Source organism: Aythya ferina (genome assembly GCF_964211825.1).
Source record: "Aythya ferina genome assembly, chromosome: 15".
Classification (NCBI taxonomy): Eukaryota; Metazoa; Chordata; class Aves; order Anseriformes; family Anatidae; genus Aythya; species Aythya ferina.
In genome coordinates this window covers 17,019,885-17,037,198 of record NC_140314.1, presented here as the reverse complement: position 1 = coordinate 17,037,198, position 17,314 = coordinate 17,019,885, and the positions used below count along the sequence as shown (strand labels likewise).

Genomic DNA, 17,314 nt, shown 5'->3' with positions numbered 1-17,314 from the left:
TAACCTTTCTGGTAAGATAACCCCAAACAAAGATGTATTCTCACTTCAGAAAATCACTTGATTTCATTTTTTGCTGAATCTGTGGCTAAAGCTTCTCCCTTTAAGGAAAAGGAAACTTAGATTTATTTATTTATTTTAAAGAAAGCAAACTCTTTAAACAAAAAGGACATCACTAGTTATTTTTGAAAATAAGGACAAATTCAAAGTAACTGCAGGGTTTTTTTTGGGCTATCAAGAAGTTTTAGTGAAAATGTGGTGATTGATAACAGGAATGTGATTCAAGGCTTGCACTGAGAAGCCCTTCCTTTTGGGAGGATGACTTCCTCATAACTTTCATTCATTGAAATTCTGACAGACATGCATGTTCTTCTGATATGATATATATGATATAAATGATATATATATATCATATATATCATATATCCTTCCACGTAGGATATAAATGACTGTTAAAGTGGCTCCCTTCTCAATACAACAAAGCAAACAAATATTTGAAAAATGACTACATAAAAAAAAAATCTGGTGTTGATAAAGTTTATATCTAAAAGTCTGAAAATGCATTCAGAAAAAAAGATAAAAACATATCAGAAAATGTAAAAGCAGAACAAACTGAGCATCTAGTATTTCAGCTACAGTATTTTATAAATAGAAAATACAAAAGCAGAGCTCTATGCTATTTTGTCTGTTTTATTTATTATTGATAGCAGTCTCTCTCTCTCTCCCCTACTTTCAATATTCCATTAGTTGCTGTCAGAGCTGCTCGTTAAACGGCAGCAGGGACAGATATGCTGTAACCCAGCACAGCGTTACTGCCAAAACAACCAGGGAGTAGCCAACTGCCACTTAGTCCTTGTAGGGGCAGAAAGCAAGTATCAATATAAAATGAGAGAAAAAAAATAATATTCTGGACAAGGTCAACAGCTCTTGCTACTGTTTTACAATATACTATCCCTTCTGGACTGTGAGAGTGGCACTTGCATCTTTGTGACCAGACTCTCAGGGATCAATGGGCACTTCAGGTGTATACTTAGCTTGAAACTGGAGCTATAAGCTTGCGCTAGATGAGTTATCTCCCCTATCTTTTGGATATAATGACAGAAAGAAATAAATAATCAGACTATAGATGAAGGAAACTAAATGGAGTACAGAGATCTAGCATCTTAGAATGATAATTTGGAAAATAAAGAGGTATTAAAAAAAGAGCACCTTCTTGATGTAGTAAGGTTTCATGTACAACATCTCCCACTTAACTGAATACATCATTTCAGAGCAATGATTACCAATAAGGAAACCTCTGAGGCTCAAAATTTGAAAGCCTTTTGAACTCAGACAATTCAGAAAAGGATCCAAATAGATAAACACATTTATGTATGACCTGAATTCTCTGAGTCTTTGAAACTGGGATAAAGAATTGAAAAGAAGATGTGCCCTAGCTGGAAAAAAAGCTCAAGAAGGGCTTATTATAAAAACATCTGTCTCTAAAATCTGGATAGTTACCAAGCTACTAATTCAAAAAAGTTTCAAGACACCCAATATACTAGGAGATTAAGTTCCTTACCCATTATTTGGAACTTCTATCTATACTGGACATAAAAATACTACGTAGCTTTCAAAAAAACTTAGACCCCTAACGCTTGGTTCCATTCAAATTTCACTTTCCATTTCACTTTGAATAGAAGGAACAAAAAGAAATGTCATTTTCACTAATCACTAAGACATACTTTAGTCTTAAATATCAAGGAGTTATCATCTAATATGGGAAAAAATATTTCTATTTACCTCTCCCCAACTTTAAGCAGGAATGCTCAGGCACAAAAAAAAAACAAAGCCAGATACGGAATTTAAGTATCAAACAAGATTAAAAAACAGGGCATTATTTTGCAAGACACTGGACGTTACCAGCTATCTTTCAGGGCACTGTTTTGCAAGACACTGGACATTACCAGCTATCTTTGGTTGTGGTGGGCTCAGCAACCTTTTTTTTTTTTTTATCTCCCAACACTCCTGTAAAAATAACCTTGGTAACACTATAGAAGAAAATCGCTCCACTTCTGTTATATTAACTTATGTTATGATGGTCATTAGGGAAAGAAGACAGAAAAGAAAAGAAAGAGGTAAGAATGAATACAGTCTACAGAAAAATGTCTTAAACCGTACAGCAATATACTGTGAAAGGATAACAAAAATATAAGTAACAGCACACTAAGGGAAAAGACACAAAATAAAGTCTAAAAATGAGAAAGGATGTTTACGTAGTATTAACAGAATAAAAACTGCTTATGCCATGGAAGTGAAAAATATAAATTAGATTCAAGTTAACACAGGTTATGTAAGTGACAATCTAGTATGAGGTCTATTTCCATCCTTTCTGTATCTACTTCCCCTCCCCACTCCTTCAGGCAGACAATTAAACAGTCCATAAAGCCATCTACCCAAATGTGATGACAGAAAAAAAGCTAGCTTGTATCATCACAGTCCAAGGACAGTCTTATGCTGAACACTTCTTCATTTTACCCGAGTTATAAATAGATTTCCTGCTGCCAGTCAGCTACCTGAATAACCGTCCATTCTGAAGCCTGTGCTTGCTAAATTCCACTACAGCCATAACTGCCCCTGTGCAGATGAAGACATAGCTGCTTTGAAGCTGGAGGCTTGATAGATCATTTGGCAGTAAGCAGAATTTCAGTTTTTGGCAAGACAGCCAAGAAATATGGGAGAAACTGTAAGTAGGACTTTCAGAAACAGCTAATTATTGCTGCACAATTCTCCCCAAAACCAGTACAGTCAAATATTTATGATGCTTTTCTTCAGTTTCCTACCTTGCTGTCACTGCTGCAAGCATGGAAACCAAGTATGCTCTATTAACTGTTATGGGCTTTTCAAATCTTAGGGAGGAACCTGCCTGATTTGATATTGCGTGAGTTTCGGTTGCAGCTGCTGCTTGAAGACCTAAACCCAGTGTCCACCGTGACTGTCAGCCTCCGACAGACTAAACACCCGCCGTCGTCCTTTCCTGCCAGACCTTACTAGAGGAAAACACATCAATATATCATACCAAGGTTTTAACAATGAAACAAGGAAGGGAAACTGGAATGAAGACAAAGGATAAATGTTAGAGTAGCAACAAGAATAAATGACAAGGACACATTCATAACTGCTGATATCTTGCACATAATTTGACACCTGAGTCTTTTTAAGTTTTGGAATTACTTTTGCAGCTGGAAGAATTAACTCATTCATTTATTTAGGAATAAGTGAGCTTACATGAAGTTATTTTTGCTTACCTATCTAGATATGTACATAATGCAGTTTGGATTACATCTGGCAATTCTGACAGCACTTACGCTGACACAGGACTGGTATGCATTTGCATTATGATCTACTCACATCCTCTAAAAACCTTAGGAAAACCTCTCCATTGCACGTTCTGGTGATAGAGTATTTTTCTGATTCCAATTGGCAATACATTACATGAGGTGCTCTCCTGGGTAGGTGACTACTTCAGACTGCTCAGCACTACTAATCTAAGATGTGAAAGTGAAGTATTACACTTGGATTATAACAAAGCCAAATGCAGCACTTTAAAAGATAACAGCAGTTAAGATGATGATGCCTAGTGTGTAGAAAGTTTTATAGAAAGAAACTTTCTAGAAACATAAATACTTCCTCAGCTAATTAGAAAATTACTCCCATTGGAGAACAGCTCACAACACGTTTACATTACTGATCACAGAGGAAATTGTGATGGTTTCAGTAAGATGACAGGCACTGTTCTCACAGGCTCTCACAGGCTCTCTGTTCTTAAGCACTCTCTGGAATACATGTATTTTATTTTATAGACTGGTATCCAATTTATTTTCTGCAACAGGGCACAGCTCTTTGTGCTTATTTTAGACCATTTCCCATTAATATCTGCCAGAAGCATGAAATATGGCTTAAGTGACATAGAAGATCAATGCTTTCTCAAGTCCTCAATATCCATTGCTCCTGTGTAAACATTTTCTTAAGTATAGAAGCCAATTGCATTTTAAAGCTTTAGGCAACTTAAAAAGTGATGAAATAAATTGTGAATGACATTACATATATATAAGACTGCTAACTTACAGTAACAGCTTCTTTATCTTAATCCTTGGCTTATATAAAAATAAGTACTTTCCAGAAGTGCATGGTTCCAGCAAGTGCAGCCAAGGCAAGACCGTATCCTAAGCTTAGAAGCTTATAAAGTCTGCCTAGCAAGAGAACAGTTTTACCCTAGGCACAGCAACATTTCAAATGTATGTGTTCATTAAAAAGAGACTGTAAATACAACAAAAAATACCTAACAGGATAGCAGCATTTGCAAAACCTGGCAGTACTTTTTCTGTCATGCTAGAGACACTCCTTTCTTTGAGGGATGGCTTCTCCTTTTTCTATTTTAAGGAACAGAGGGCTAATTTTAACTGCCAGATATGCGGGAGCTGTCAGGCTTTAAAACTTCTGTGCTACAAGGTATTGTGGCAGTTACTATGTAGGATTCAGGAATTATAAAAGTTTATTTTACTTGTGACAAAGCAGTTGATGCAACTATTGTTCTCTTATAGCAAATGAAACATGCTCAGCCAAGTGGTCCTATGTTAGTTCAGTTACACTCCGTTCTTGCATTAAGACAGTGTGATATTGCTTGATGCAGGTCAGAGTGATAGCAAGGAAAATGTTTTTACAAAACAAAAAATATTTTTTTTACAGTAATACATTTTCAAAAGCTCTTTTATTGTTCAATATATACTATTTTTAGTGTATATATATATATATACACACTAAATTTTATATTTTCTATATATTATTTTTTTTCCTCAACTAACAAATATGCAACTTGTCTTTATTTTGTTCTCATCTATCACAGTTTTATGTAAAGTCACTCCATGCTCCAAACCTTGTTCCCTGGAAGATCTCTGTGAAGATTATAAGTACCATCTCAGATATATCAAACGTTGAACAGCCTAAATCTGTCAACAGACAGCAGCTTAGGACAGTAGCAGTAATTACAAGTTTACAGCAGAAGCAGCTGTCATGGTTTAAGATGTTGTCCTTAAGGAAGATAGTTGAGGTAGTTTCCACGACATTCAATTATCCATCTCTCCTTTTTTGTTAGTTGGCCTTCTTCACTGAAGTTCTTGAGAAACCTAGCATGTTCTTCACAGTCAGCAACCTGTTTAGCTGCTAGAAGAAACATGGGAGAAGGGAAGGCAGAAGGAATAGGAAATACCTGTGTTCATGTGCGTGTTTAGAATAGAATGGGAAATGAGAAGGGACTCTTACGTGACAGATGGTAGCAGCATTCAAGTGCTACCTCGGGGCATAAAACAAATCTTGGTAACTGCTTGCTGTTAATCAGCTACTTACTTCTTCCTCCTTGAAGGAGGTGACAATGTTTCTTGTCTTGTCACTTCATATTAAGAATCACAGAATCATTAGGTTGGAAAAGACCTTCATGCAAGCCTCCTCTACTACTTCACAGCAGAATAAGGCAAGTTAGGGGAAAAGTCACCTAGTTTCACACTGAAGTAGAGAAATACAAACAATTATTTCAGTAACTCAGCTGAGTGGTCAGTAAGCGCTCATATCAAGACACTGTCACTTATTTTTCAGCAGCATACTTCTGTTCAGGCACAAGCCTGCAGAACAGTTGTCTGGACAAACCAAATAGATTCCCTCTTTCATGCTTGTGCTCCTGGCAGCAGGTTATAGTATAGACCACAATTACATATAAATACTACAGAAGGAAGAATATTCATTACAAGTTTGCATTAAACTGGTCAAATTAGTTAATGTTGAAACAATTCTCAGGAATAGACCAGAATCAGCATAAATTGCTTTGATACTTAAGATCAGCAAGAAGTGTCAAAGCACCTACACGGGTTAGAGACATCCCACTGCCCTGTCCCCCATCCCCAACACCCTGCACCAGAGCCTCGGCGATTTTGGCATCCTCTCTAGTCTGCACTAAGGACCTAGAGGCACTGTCAGCTACTCAGCTGTTACCTGTTTAAAACATTACTTGTTCAGTATTGGCTGCAACTACATTATTAGTTCAGTTCAGATGAACAGAGCAGTTTTGAAGAATCCAAGAGCTTAGCTCAAAATTCATCCCTGCATCAGGTTAATAAGAGTTGTTGACTTGGCATTAAAGTAGCTGAAGCACATTCTCACATTAATTTCCACTGACCTTGCTGAAGGTTACTACCTACCCCCACAGTGATATGGCACAGAACTGTATCATCACAACTAGTTTTCCTAAAGCATCTATCAATGTCCCCAGGTCCTGTGCCAAAAAAAAATAATACCAAAGACTGTCTTCCTGAATGACATGTGGCATTTTGAACATGCTTCATGATGAAGGTCACACTAAATGTGGACCATTCATGCAACTGAATTGGTAAAGTGCAGACTGGAACCAGGCATTTCAAAACTTTTATTTTAAATTAAAATATGCTAGATGAGGAATTGAATACTACGAATTTACTCAGCTCTTCACAGAAGTCAGATTACATGTACTTTAAAGACCTCTGTCTGAAGTATGTAATATACTCTTGCTGCATATTACATTCTATGAACTAACATGTTGCTTACAACAGCAGCTAGAATTTTAAAACTATTTTTATTTCCTTTACCACAGTTTTCTCTTCGAAAATTACAGACACCTTTCAGAGGATTGAAATACAGCGAAGGACATAGTAGCTGTGCCTTTCTTACACAGCTAGGGTGAAACATGTAAGTGAAACAAGTACTTTCTGTCTTTAATGCCAACCTATATCGAGACTTCTGATAAATCATACCACTTCTCTGTGTAACGTCCACGTATCTAGTCTTCAGAGGGTCTGGATAACTGATCACTTGCCAGCAGAGAAAATAAAATGAGATCCCTCCAAAGTTTTCAATGGATTGCATTACAAAAATACCTTGAATTTCAATCTGGAGTTGCACATATTTCAAGAGTATTTTCACTATATGTTAGTCTATAACAGTAATTATTGTGTTTTATAACAACTGGATGCTGGAATGCTTTACAAACTGTTCATAAACTTGATAAGCAGCTTTTGCTTACCCTTTTCCAGTGGTACTTCTTGTAAGGATAGTCACTTCAGACATAAAATGTACACTGATCTCCTGACAGTGTTCAGTGAAACTAAGGCATTTCATGACCTACAAAACACTAAATGCCTAACAAAGATTGCATCATTTCCTGTAAAACTGCAAAAAAGCTTTATCAGCATAAAACTTCCAAATGAAGGCAAAATGGTACATCTTAATGGGGGAACCATAACAACCATTTCAAAGAGTGATCAACACTGCAAGTGACTGCCAAAGTGAAGGGGCTGTTTGAGAAGTTTTTGCGAATCTATTTTTAATAACCAAAAAGAGCTAGAGTAGGGTCAGCTCTAGACTGAAAGCATTTCAATATGCACCCTTCAGAATTTACTTCTTGCTTACCCTCCAGCTGGAGGTTCTCTACGTCACATACCATTTGTATTTAAAAACAAATACCATTACAGGATTCCCCAGAACCACTACAGGAAAAAAAAAAAAAAAAAAAAAAAGTGAAGGCATTTCATTCCTCTGTGTAGTGTTAGAATCCTAAATAACTACAGCTATTTCAAAGTGTCTCATATTTGGCCTCTTGTTAAAAATTAACAGAAGTATCAGATAAGCATATGATTATACAACTGACTGAAAGCCAGTGTTGCCCAATTCATAAAGATGTTTTATGTGGAGATGAACTTATTCATTAGGGCAAACAAACAACAGCATGAGTTTATGCAAAAACAGTATTTCTGTTTAAACAAAAAACTGTTTCAAATCATATGTGCTGGGAGACAAATCAGACAACAGGATAAATTTCACCAGTATTTAAGTACACTTGATGTACACAGTGGATAAGGAGTTCCAAAAAGCTGAATAGATCATTAAAAATTGCACCACAATTTAACCAGTTTAGGTAAATGATCAGGTGATCTGAAAACAAACCCCTACCCTGTATTTAATTTGATAACACAGGAAGTTAATTTTTCAGTAACATTTACAATACTCTACATCCCTTGGTGACTACGCTGAAAATTGTGATTTAATACCTGATGGGCTCTGTGCAGCAGAAGGAGTGGAAGTTGAGCTTGCAGTCACTGAATCACAGCGCTCCGTGCTCCCACTGCCACTGGAAGGTGATGAGAGCGGTGATGGATTGTGCTGATTTATGCACTGGGCTACAGCAAAGCCTGCAAGATAGGACAATGATGTTCACCAGTTTGTAATTAGCTTCTAAGAGTTCACCTACATGAACAAACTGAGAAATGGAAAGAGAGAATACTGCAAAGTGGTGTTAACTCCATCTGGTGGCCCAGAGGATGTACCTTCTTCATCTCAGATGCCTGATAATCTAAATGTGTCTTACTCAAAACACGCTAATTACAAGTGCTGATCAATGAACAAGGAAACACAGGTTAAATGATACAAAACATTTTACAACACAGTTTGCACAGTCAAAGCAAGTCAATTTGGGGTATATACAACATATTACTCATGGATCACACACCTTAACATAAGGAAAACGTTTAGTTAAAAATGAACAAAAACTTTGAAGACAAAGCCTACACCAACTTTTTTACTGCAGTAGGAGCTTCACAAAATTTCAATAATCAAGTCTAATGCTGGTACTGGATTTCATCCACCTTCTCACAAACCTAACTTTCTCCAATCTGAAGACAGAACATTTATACAGTGTCTGAAAGCATTTATTCTAAAAGTGTTCTTTTGTCTTTCAGTCTAATATTTGCTCAAATCCTTTCATTGTAACATTCTCTTCTTTCCTAACAGTCTAGCATTCATTCCTTTCTCATTCCTCCACAACTCCCTCTCTCCAGCCAATTCAATCTTTGACTTTTGACTTTTTTGACTTTTGATTTTTATTAATTTCCTCACTTTATCTCCTTCCCTCTTCAGATATGATGATTTGTGTACTTTTCCCCCTTAAGACGCAATTTCAGAAAGTATTATGGACCTGCAGCACACTGACATCTGGGAAAGGAGTGCTAGCAAGGCACTTAGATCCCTGTTTTTTTGCACTAAAATCCAATTTGACCTCTTGCACGAAACTAGCTCTCCACAGTCTACCTGGTTATGTCTGCAGAGCACACTGCACTGTCTCCCTGTGTAAATGCATACTGATACTCTATCATGAAATTGACTGATCAAGTATAATCAGAGGGCAATGAAAATAGAAATTTTCCCTGATTCTTAGTTATTAAACACTAACATCTTCTCTTATCGAGAAAATACATAGCAAATGCTATTTTATAGGTTCCTAATTAAAAGGCCTGCACGTATACATATATTAACTCATTGTATTATATGTCCCACTATAGTTTTGCTATTGTGAAGCAGCCAAAGCTAGCAGATACAGTAGAACAAGAAAGGAGTGTGATCTTCGGCTCTCTTACTTCGTGCTCTGTCCATCCAATTTTTTATTTTTATTTTTTACAGTATCTTCTACAATCTGTAACTCAGATTTAAATCAGATCAGGCAATGGTGTTTTCCAACACTCATGATGTATCATCTAACATTTTCCCTCCTGCTCTTTTAAGTGGGCAACAGCCAGTTTTCAGGAATATTCATAATTCTAAAAAAAAAAAAAATAATAATAATAAGAATCATCACAACAGAACAACAAAGAATTCCCCAGAATACCACTGATTTCTGAGAAATCCAGAGCAGGAAGTAATCTGCATGGTACAGACTGCAGTGCTGAACTGTGAAGAGCACAGAGAAGTTTTGTCCAAGAAGTGCTTATATCAAAGCTAAAAAATAGAACGTGAAATGTGAGCTAGATCATTGCCCAACCTAGCTTTCTTACAGACTAAGATGTATCAGATCACTATAAATAACACACTGTGGTTAACAAAATCACTGAGAACCTGCAACCCTTTCACATGAGATTACAGGATTTTTTCCTTCAAGGCATGTAACAATTTAGGTTATTACTGTCATTTTCCACTTGTTTTTCCAAAAGAATTCTGTATCAGGTTTCAACATTTCTTCCGAGCACATTTTTCCCTTGGATGTGATTTTTCAGCTGACTTTAAGTTAAGAGTTTTCATAGTTTTGCTATTACAGAAGTCAATTATTATCTTGAATCACATCAGTATTAGGAAAACATACATGAATCGAGATTTTAAAGGTCTAGCATCTACTTAGAATACCATGGAACTACCTCCTAGAACTTTAACATGCTTTTAGAGAGGAGTTCATGAACTGCCCTTCCCACACAATTCCAGCGAAGACAACCACCACTGCACTGCTCATACTTAGTTCATCTCGTGCTTTCTTTAGAAGATTACACTCCTCTTGTGGTTCACTCAGCAACTTTCCTCACAACAATGTGCTTAGAGCAACTCCTTTATGTTCAGCAAGACTTTCCTTTGACTGACACATTCCTCCCAGCATTTGGAAGCTTTTGTTACCAAAACCTGAAGTGATGAATAAACAGCTCTTCAGAAGCAGACCGTGCTTCTTGCAGTGACAGAAATATCTTCAACATGAGCTATGGGTCATTTGCTACCTAGGACACTTAGCTGCTTCTACAGCCCTCCTCGCTGCCCTGTGGAAATCATTAATGAGAAAGTTTACCTTTTACTGGCAGTTCCCTCAATTACTGACAGTAGCCACGACATGTACGTACACTAGGATTAACCTAACACCACATAGTGCTTGCCATCTTCACTGTATAGTGAACCCTGAAAAGGGAAGTACAATCTGACAGGTAGGAGAAAAATCAAATGCACCAAACAATACTTGATTCTTCTTTTAAACAGGGAATCTCTCAGAGTGCTGGATGGATGTTTCACCCTTTATAGCAAATGTTCAGTATGGGGTTTCAGTTCGCTGGTTCTGGGCAGGAGGCAGCCAGAAGTAGTTTTTTTTTTTTTTTTTTTTTTTTTTTTTTTTTTGTTTTTTTTTTTTTTTTTTTTTTTTTGTTTTTTTTTTTTTTTGTTTTTTTTTTTTTTTAACTACAAAAAGCATATGAAAGCTTTGAAACAGACATGGCAAATCAGGAAAATGATTTTAATAGCAACATGTACTGACAGGCTGTATTACAAGGAAAAACGTCAGAATGGATAGAGAAAGCAAGTCACGCAGACAAAAGCTGATATATACTAGTTAAGTTAGCAATTTGACTTTCTTTGTGGTCCTACCGCTTACCTTCTACCACCCATCCTTGGATTCAAGATCTAGGCTCAAAACCACTTGCAGAAACACAATGCTGTCTGAGCTGCTGTAGTCCTTGCATCATCATTCTAGATAGGTGAAGGCCACTTTCACCAGGCTTTTTCTCTTCTTTTAAGTTACTATTCCTCAAGACCAAGATAATCACCAATTGAAAGAATTACATAACCACTGTCCCAGGAGACATCTACTTTAGTTAAAAAACAGTTTGATAAGCACCTCATTCTTCCATAAATGTAAATAGTTCCATGCGTTATTCTTCTGCCAGAAACCAAGCCATCAATCTTCTACAACCATTGAGATAAATTAAATTGAGGTTATACACAGTAGCGCCTGATGATGTGCAAGAAGTTAGCCACAAATTAAACTACCTCAAACAAAGGACATCTATAGCACTTGGAGCCACTGATATATACATTTTTAAATAAACATGCATTGGGTTTCTTACACAATACTTTGTGTTTGGAAACAGCTGTTAGGGTGGGAAACAAGGAACAATCAATGGGCTTGTGATCACAAGGGAGACAGAAAGCCATCTGTTAAAGTGAAAGAAATGTTTTTGGAATAGCTACTAGTGCCTTTGGTAGAAAAGTGCTTACATCAATTTATTTTGTTTCGTTCCTGGGGCTGTACAAGATTGCACCCATGCAATGCATTCCAGATCCACAAAAGGTTTTCCCTGTTTTTATTTCAAAGGAGGAGAAGTTTCCATCCTCACCACAGTGGAGAAAGCAGACAGTGCTACTGTAACTATATAGGAGGAGCTGGCCGGATTCAGCAAGACTACTTGTGCAAAGGTTCTGCAGAACAGAGCTCATGTTTTATGGATTTAATTCTTAAACCGAAGCATGTGTTTGCAAATTATCTTACAATTTCTCTCCCTTCTTCCCATGAAACAACTGTCATGACAGGGTTGCTTTTTCAGCTCCTCTTTGCAGACCCGTAAATCTAGTGCAAACTCTCAGGAAACCACCTCTGACAGCACAGCCAGTTTTCATGCCATAATGTTCCTTGCTACTAGAAACAGATTAAACTAGAGCAGGAATGGTAAATTCTACAACAGCAGTTTCTTATTGTATGTAGATAAACAAAAAAAAAAAATGTAGCCCTCTCCTTCAAACAGAGTTTCACTTGGACAATTCCCTACAGCAAGAGGAGGTCTATAAACACAAAGCAGAACTTTGTTCTCTTCTTTCCTATAAAGGCCAAACTGCTAAAAATATTACAAAAACCCTTTCCCTCCTTATTACTCCCCCAGTCCAAAGCAAGATCCATTGCTTGATGCACAACCAGGTCTAAGACAATCTTACAGCAACAGTCCTAGTGTGTTTTCATGCAAATGTTTCCTGAATGGAAATATTTAAGCACTACTTCTTTGGCCACCATATGTACAGACTCCTTCAGTCTGTGCAACTGCAGGTAACTCACGCTGTCTGAAAACATGACGTTTTCTGACCCAATAGCTGAAAATAACAGCCCTTGATAAAAGAGAATCCAGGAGGGACTCTTTGCAGTCCATACAGAAGTGACATTTAACAAAAGAACTTGTCAAGTTGCGAGTCAAGAGGCGATGGCAGACAGATTTCCTGGGAAGCTAAAGAACAAGCTCATAAAGGCTCAAGATGTTCTCTAGTGCTGTCAAAATGTAAATATTTATTTCAAACTGCAGTAACTGCACATGGTAGAATAGGACATAAAATTGCATCATATAGGACTGGATGCAGAACTTTCCTAAAATATATCTAGACAACAGCTTGTGTCAGCCTCCAAACTTCTGTGTTTATGACTATATGAAATACAAGGTCACCTTTTTCCAGGGGCACTCTCCTCACTCAGTAAAATGACCAGAACTCAGAATGGCTAAACATTCAAAAGAAACTCATCTGCATGGCCCTAGAACTTGGAGTGCCCATAACCCTGCTCGTTTTGCTTGCACAAGATTATTAAGCTTCTTCCTCAAAGGCCACACTGAAACTCAATAGTTTTTTAAAGTTTTTAAAGTGCCATAAAAATGTGAAATGACTGAATCACTTGGAAGACATGAATAAAGATACACCTAAATAAGTATTATTTCTTCGACAGTTCACCCAGCTTAAGAGTTTCCCACTCCCTTTCTCTCCTGCCCCCATATAACACCTTTAGTTGCATTTGATGAACCATCTATGGTTCAGTTGTTCTGGTAAGCAGATCACCATGAAAATAGATCATTTCTTGCTGTAATTTATTTTAAGAGAGTACTGAAACTCAACCCACAACCAGTTACCAAAGTAACTGGTGGGATAGCAAACAACATTTGCATGACTGGCTGCTGTGCAGGACAGCTGAGCTGAAAATTGAAATTGAAATCTGCCCTCTTGCTGAAGATGGGGGAATCCCAAAATATATTTCGCTTGTGCTAAATCTTTGTGCATTACACGAATATTAATTTTTCACAGTTGCAAGCACAAATACAGTTATTTTTGTCCTACACCTATGTCAACACGAAATGGCAGTTCATTACATTTTACCAATTTTGAGCTGAGGGAAAGATGTCAAGCCTAAAGTAGTTCCATTTTTGGTAGGGATTTAAGACAAGAATAGCTAGATATTTTTATAGCACACTGTCATTTCAGAGGAAACTGTCACTGATTTCACTTCCAGGTGATTGAACTCTATAGATCCAGCTCAAGCCCCAAAACACTACCTAGAAATTGGCAGCTTTTTCTGACCACCGTAAGAACTATTTACAGTCATTACACAGAAGTCTAAAAACTTACTGACTTTTAACACTGAAGGAATAAAACTATCCAAGCTGATAATCAATTTCTCTTCAGAAGATCACAGAACAAAATCACAGAATTGTTTATGTTGGAAACGACCTTCAATATCAGCAAGTCCAAACGCCAACCTGACCTTTCGAATCCCATTGCTATATCACATTCCTTAATGCCATGCCCCACATCTCTTAAATACCTCCAAGGATGGATGATTATATAAGAACTGGGATTCTAGAGGCATATCCTGGGTAGGGTGGATCCCTATTTGTTGCAGTTATTTTACGTCAGTAATTTAAAAGAGAAAAATTTACTCTAAGTAAGCACACCATGCCCATCTCCACACAGGTAATTTCTGAACGAAAAAAGTCCCATGCTGCTTATGAAAGCAGCATTCTAATCCTGCTCTGTTTTCAGAACTTTTTTTTTTTTTGCCAAGTTTTTGCAAGCATCAAATGCATGTTTAACTTTTTATTTTCAATGTCACATAATTTACTTCCTAAAAGCTGTAATTCTGAGGTCAGATCAGAATCAAGATAATAGTTTCTGGAAAAGTACAGTGTAGAGGCTCCCTGCATAAGGTACAAGAAACAAAAGGAACAAAAAAGACAAAACTTTGCCAACAGCAGAGTGAAATTAAGAATCAGAAAAGCATTTAAAAGTTTCATATACAAGGGATAATTATGTGTAAATGCACCAATCCTAAGGCATTCATCATGATTTTACATTTAGAGTTTGCACTAGCAAAAATGTTGAATAATACTAGGGAACAGAATGGAAAAAGCAATCAACAATACAACAATTGCAAGCAGTTGTTTCTGAGAACCTCTGTTTAGGTTTGACAGATTTTTCAGCAATGCCGTTATCCTTCTCTTCCTGTGTCCATTCAATCATTTCCCATAAAAGACACTTTGAAAAACTACTGAGTTTCAGTGTGGTCTTTCAGGAAGAATTTTAATAATAATCTTGTGGCAGACAAACAAGCAGCAAAACAAGTTAGTTCAAAAGACTTTGGTATTTTAGTACTATTTTAGAAACACTGCTTGCTTTCTTCAAATCATTTTGGAAGAGTTTAGCTGATAATTTCATATAAATTCCAGATTCACAGCACCCCTTACTCAGAATTATTCCCTTGCTGTAGCATCATGCATAATTGGAAAGGTGAAAAATAAAGCATGACTGTCATTCCATTGTGTTTTATAGCAAGTTAATGCTCATCACTTCTTTAGCACTCAAGGCAGAATAGACATCCCTTTTTCGTGTTTCCTTGGCTTACACCGACTCCCACATAAGGCTGTCTTAGAGAGTTTTCTTGGTATTTGCACGTATTCATCTTCAAATTCTCCAAAGAAAAAAACACATATACATTGCATTTTTTTGTGTGTATATATTAGCCATAGCTACTTATAAACAGGATTTTGAACAGTTTGTAAAGCTGGAATTTACATTATGACACCACTGTAATATAAACATACAGGGATATATTAATAGTAAATATAAGGAGTCAGGACTGCCGATCATGATTTCAAATTCCAGAATAATGAAATACTTAAATATTGCTGTCCAGCTGATTAGGGTAATACTATTATTATTTTGACAATATATTAATTGTAGTATATTTGTTAAAATAGCAAAATCACTCATAAAATATGTGGATAAATAAGTAAAAACCTATAATTAAAACTATCAAGAAAGCGTATGGATTCACAAAAATATAGTAGTTTTCAACCTTGCATTCTTCATCGCTGTTCTAAAGAACAGCTTCCTGTGTATGCAATACCCAGGTGGTTATTGTATTAGACTTCACTCTAAGTCAACATTTTGAACTCTGCACTGAACTGCAGAGCATTTCCATGATTCAGTTCGCTTAATGTGAATATAAACAGGAGGGAAATGCTTTCAGCTGGTATACACAAATAAGATGAAGCTTCATAAAAATTCCATACATAAGAATTTAAATCGTTACAGCGAGTAAGAGTCAGTGAGCTCTCAAGTTCAGGTGGCAGCACACCTACCCATGTTAACATTTTACATCATTAGAACAGGACAAGCATACTCAGCTATATAATATAGAACACTTTTTAAAATAAAGGCATGTGCCAACCAGTAAGCAAGGTGTGAGGGGTGAATAATCAGAGGGAAGTATGCCTTCAATTTGAGTTTTGCCAATATCTCATGAGGGCATTCTGGATATTTTGCTGTAATCTGTCCAAATTTATCAAATTTTGTTTCTTTTATAAGCTACATAACGTTTTATTTCTTGCAGCACTCCTGTTCTTGAAGTACAAAGCTTCCAATGATCAGTTTGTGAGACAGAAGAGTTCCTTACTTTGTTCATTACAGGAAAGGAAAACACTAATGTCCAAGTACAAGTATCTCAACACAGGATGATGGGAAAAGGATACAGCAAAAATGAACACCCATTACAAAAAATTAAGATGAAACATGTCAAGAAATCACTGAATTTGCTAATGGGAAAATATTCTTTTTTTTTTTTTCTTTTAAAAAAGAACAATACAACTGCTGATGAGGGATTTTAAGTATGCTTGTGGAAGGTAATTGAGGGGAGGGAAAGGTAAGTCTTAATCACTCAAAATACTGTAAATGGAAACCATTGACCAAGAACAAATATTCTAACCAGGAAATTCTTCCAGGAAAAATCTGCAGAAGAAAGGTGAGCAGAATTAATCATGGCTACAGGAATTAAAACAATACCCAAGAGCTTCCAGAGGTGCCTTTGTCACTACTTTATGACTTCCAGTTGTAATAAAGCTTAGTTACAAACACAACTATTTCCTTTCTGATAGTCATGATTCTGCTCCAACAGAACTTGCTATTTATGACTAAGGTATTACTGTAAAGATGCACCTTCCCAGTTCCTTGCAGAAGATCTTATTTCCCTAATCACAACATTTCACAAGACAGTGTTTCCTTCATAAGCTATGTATCAACAGTCACCCTTTTGCTATGTTCTATGTAACAGCAAATTTCACACCAAACACCAAAATACTTCTGGTATTGCAATACTCTCCACCTTTACAAAGTGCTGTTCTGCCTCAGAAAAATGATGCACTTCAGTCTGAAGAGATTGTTTAAATCTAAGAAATCCACTTACAGCCTCATAGAGCTGAAGAATAACTATTAACAGTAAGAAGTTTTTCCATTAGGAAAAAAATATACAAAACAAATTGGTTACATGGAGCTCAATTGCCAGTAGCCACCAATACTTTAACCAGCATTAAAAAAAATGATAAAATGACATTCTTAGTCTCCCCATTTTGCCATGCAATGACAATACATGATGACT

General features: G+C 36.6%; 1 protein-coding gene across 11 annotated transcripts in view; it reads right to left on the bottom strand.

Annotated features, from left to right (window-relative positions):
* The window catches only part of CLEC16A (C-type lectin domain containing 16A), an 87,865-nt gene that overhangs the window by 7,778 nt on the left and 62,773 nt on the right, over positions 1–17,314 (bottom strand). For 4 of the 11 annotated variants that reach the window (XM_084536553.1, XM_084536554.1, XM_084536552.1 and 1 more), the window contains 2 exons: positions 8,109–8,249; positions 2,903–3,022 (listed from right to left, as the gene is read on the bottom strand). In XM_084536553.1, the coding sequence (XP_084392679.1) occupies positions 2,903–3,022; positions 8,109–8,249 (261 nt within the window). Of the gene's footprint in view, positions 1–2,819; positions 3,027–4,834; positions 7,548–8,108; positions 8,250–17,314 lie in introns of those variants that run through there. The other 7 variants (XM_084536557.1, XM_084536555.1, XM_084536550.1 and 4 more) reach the window with 6 other exon arrangements.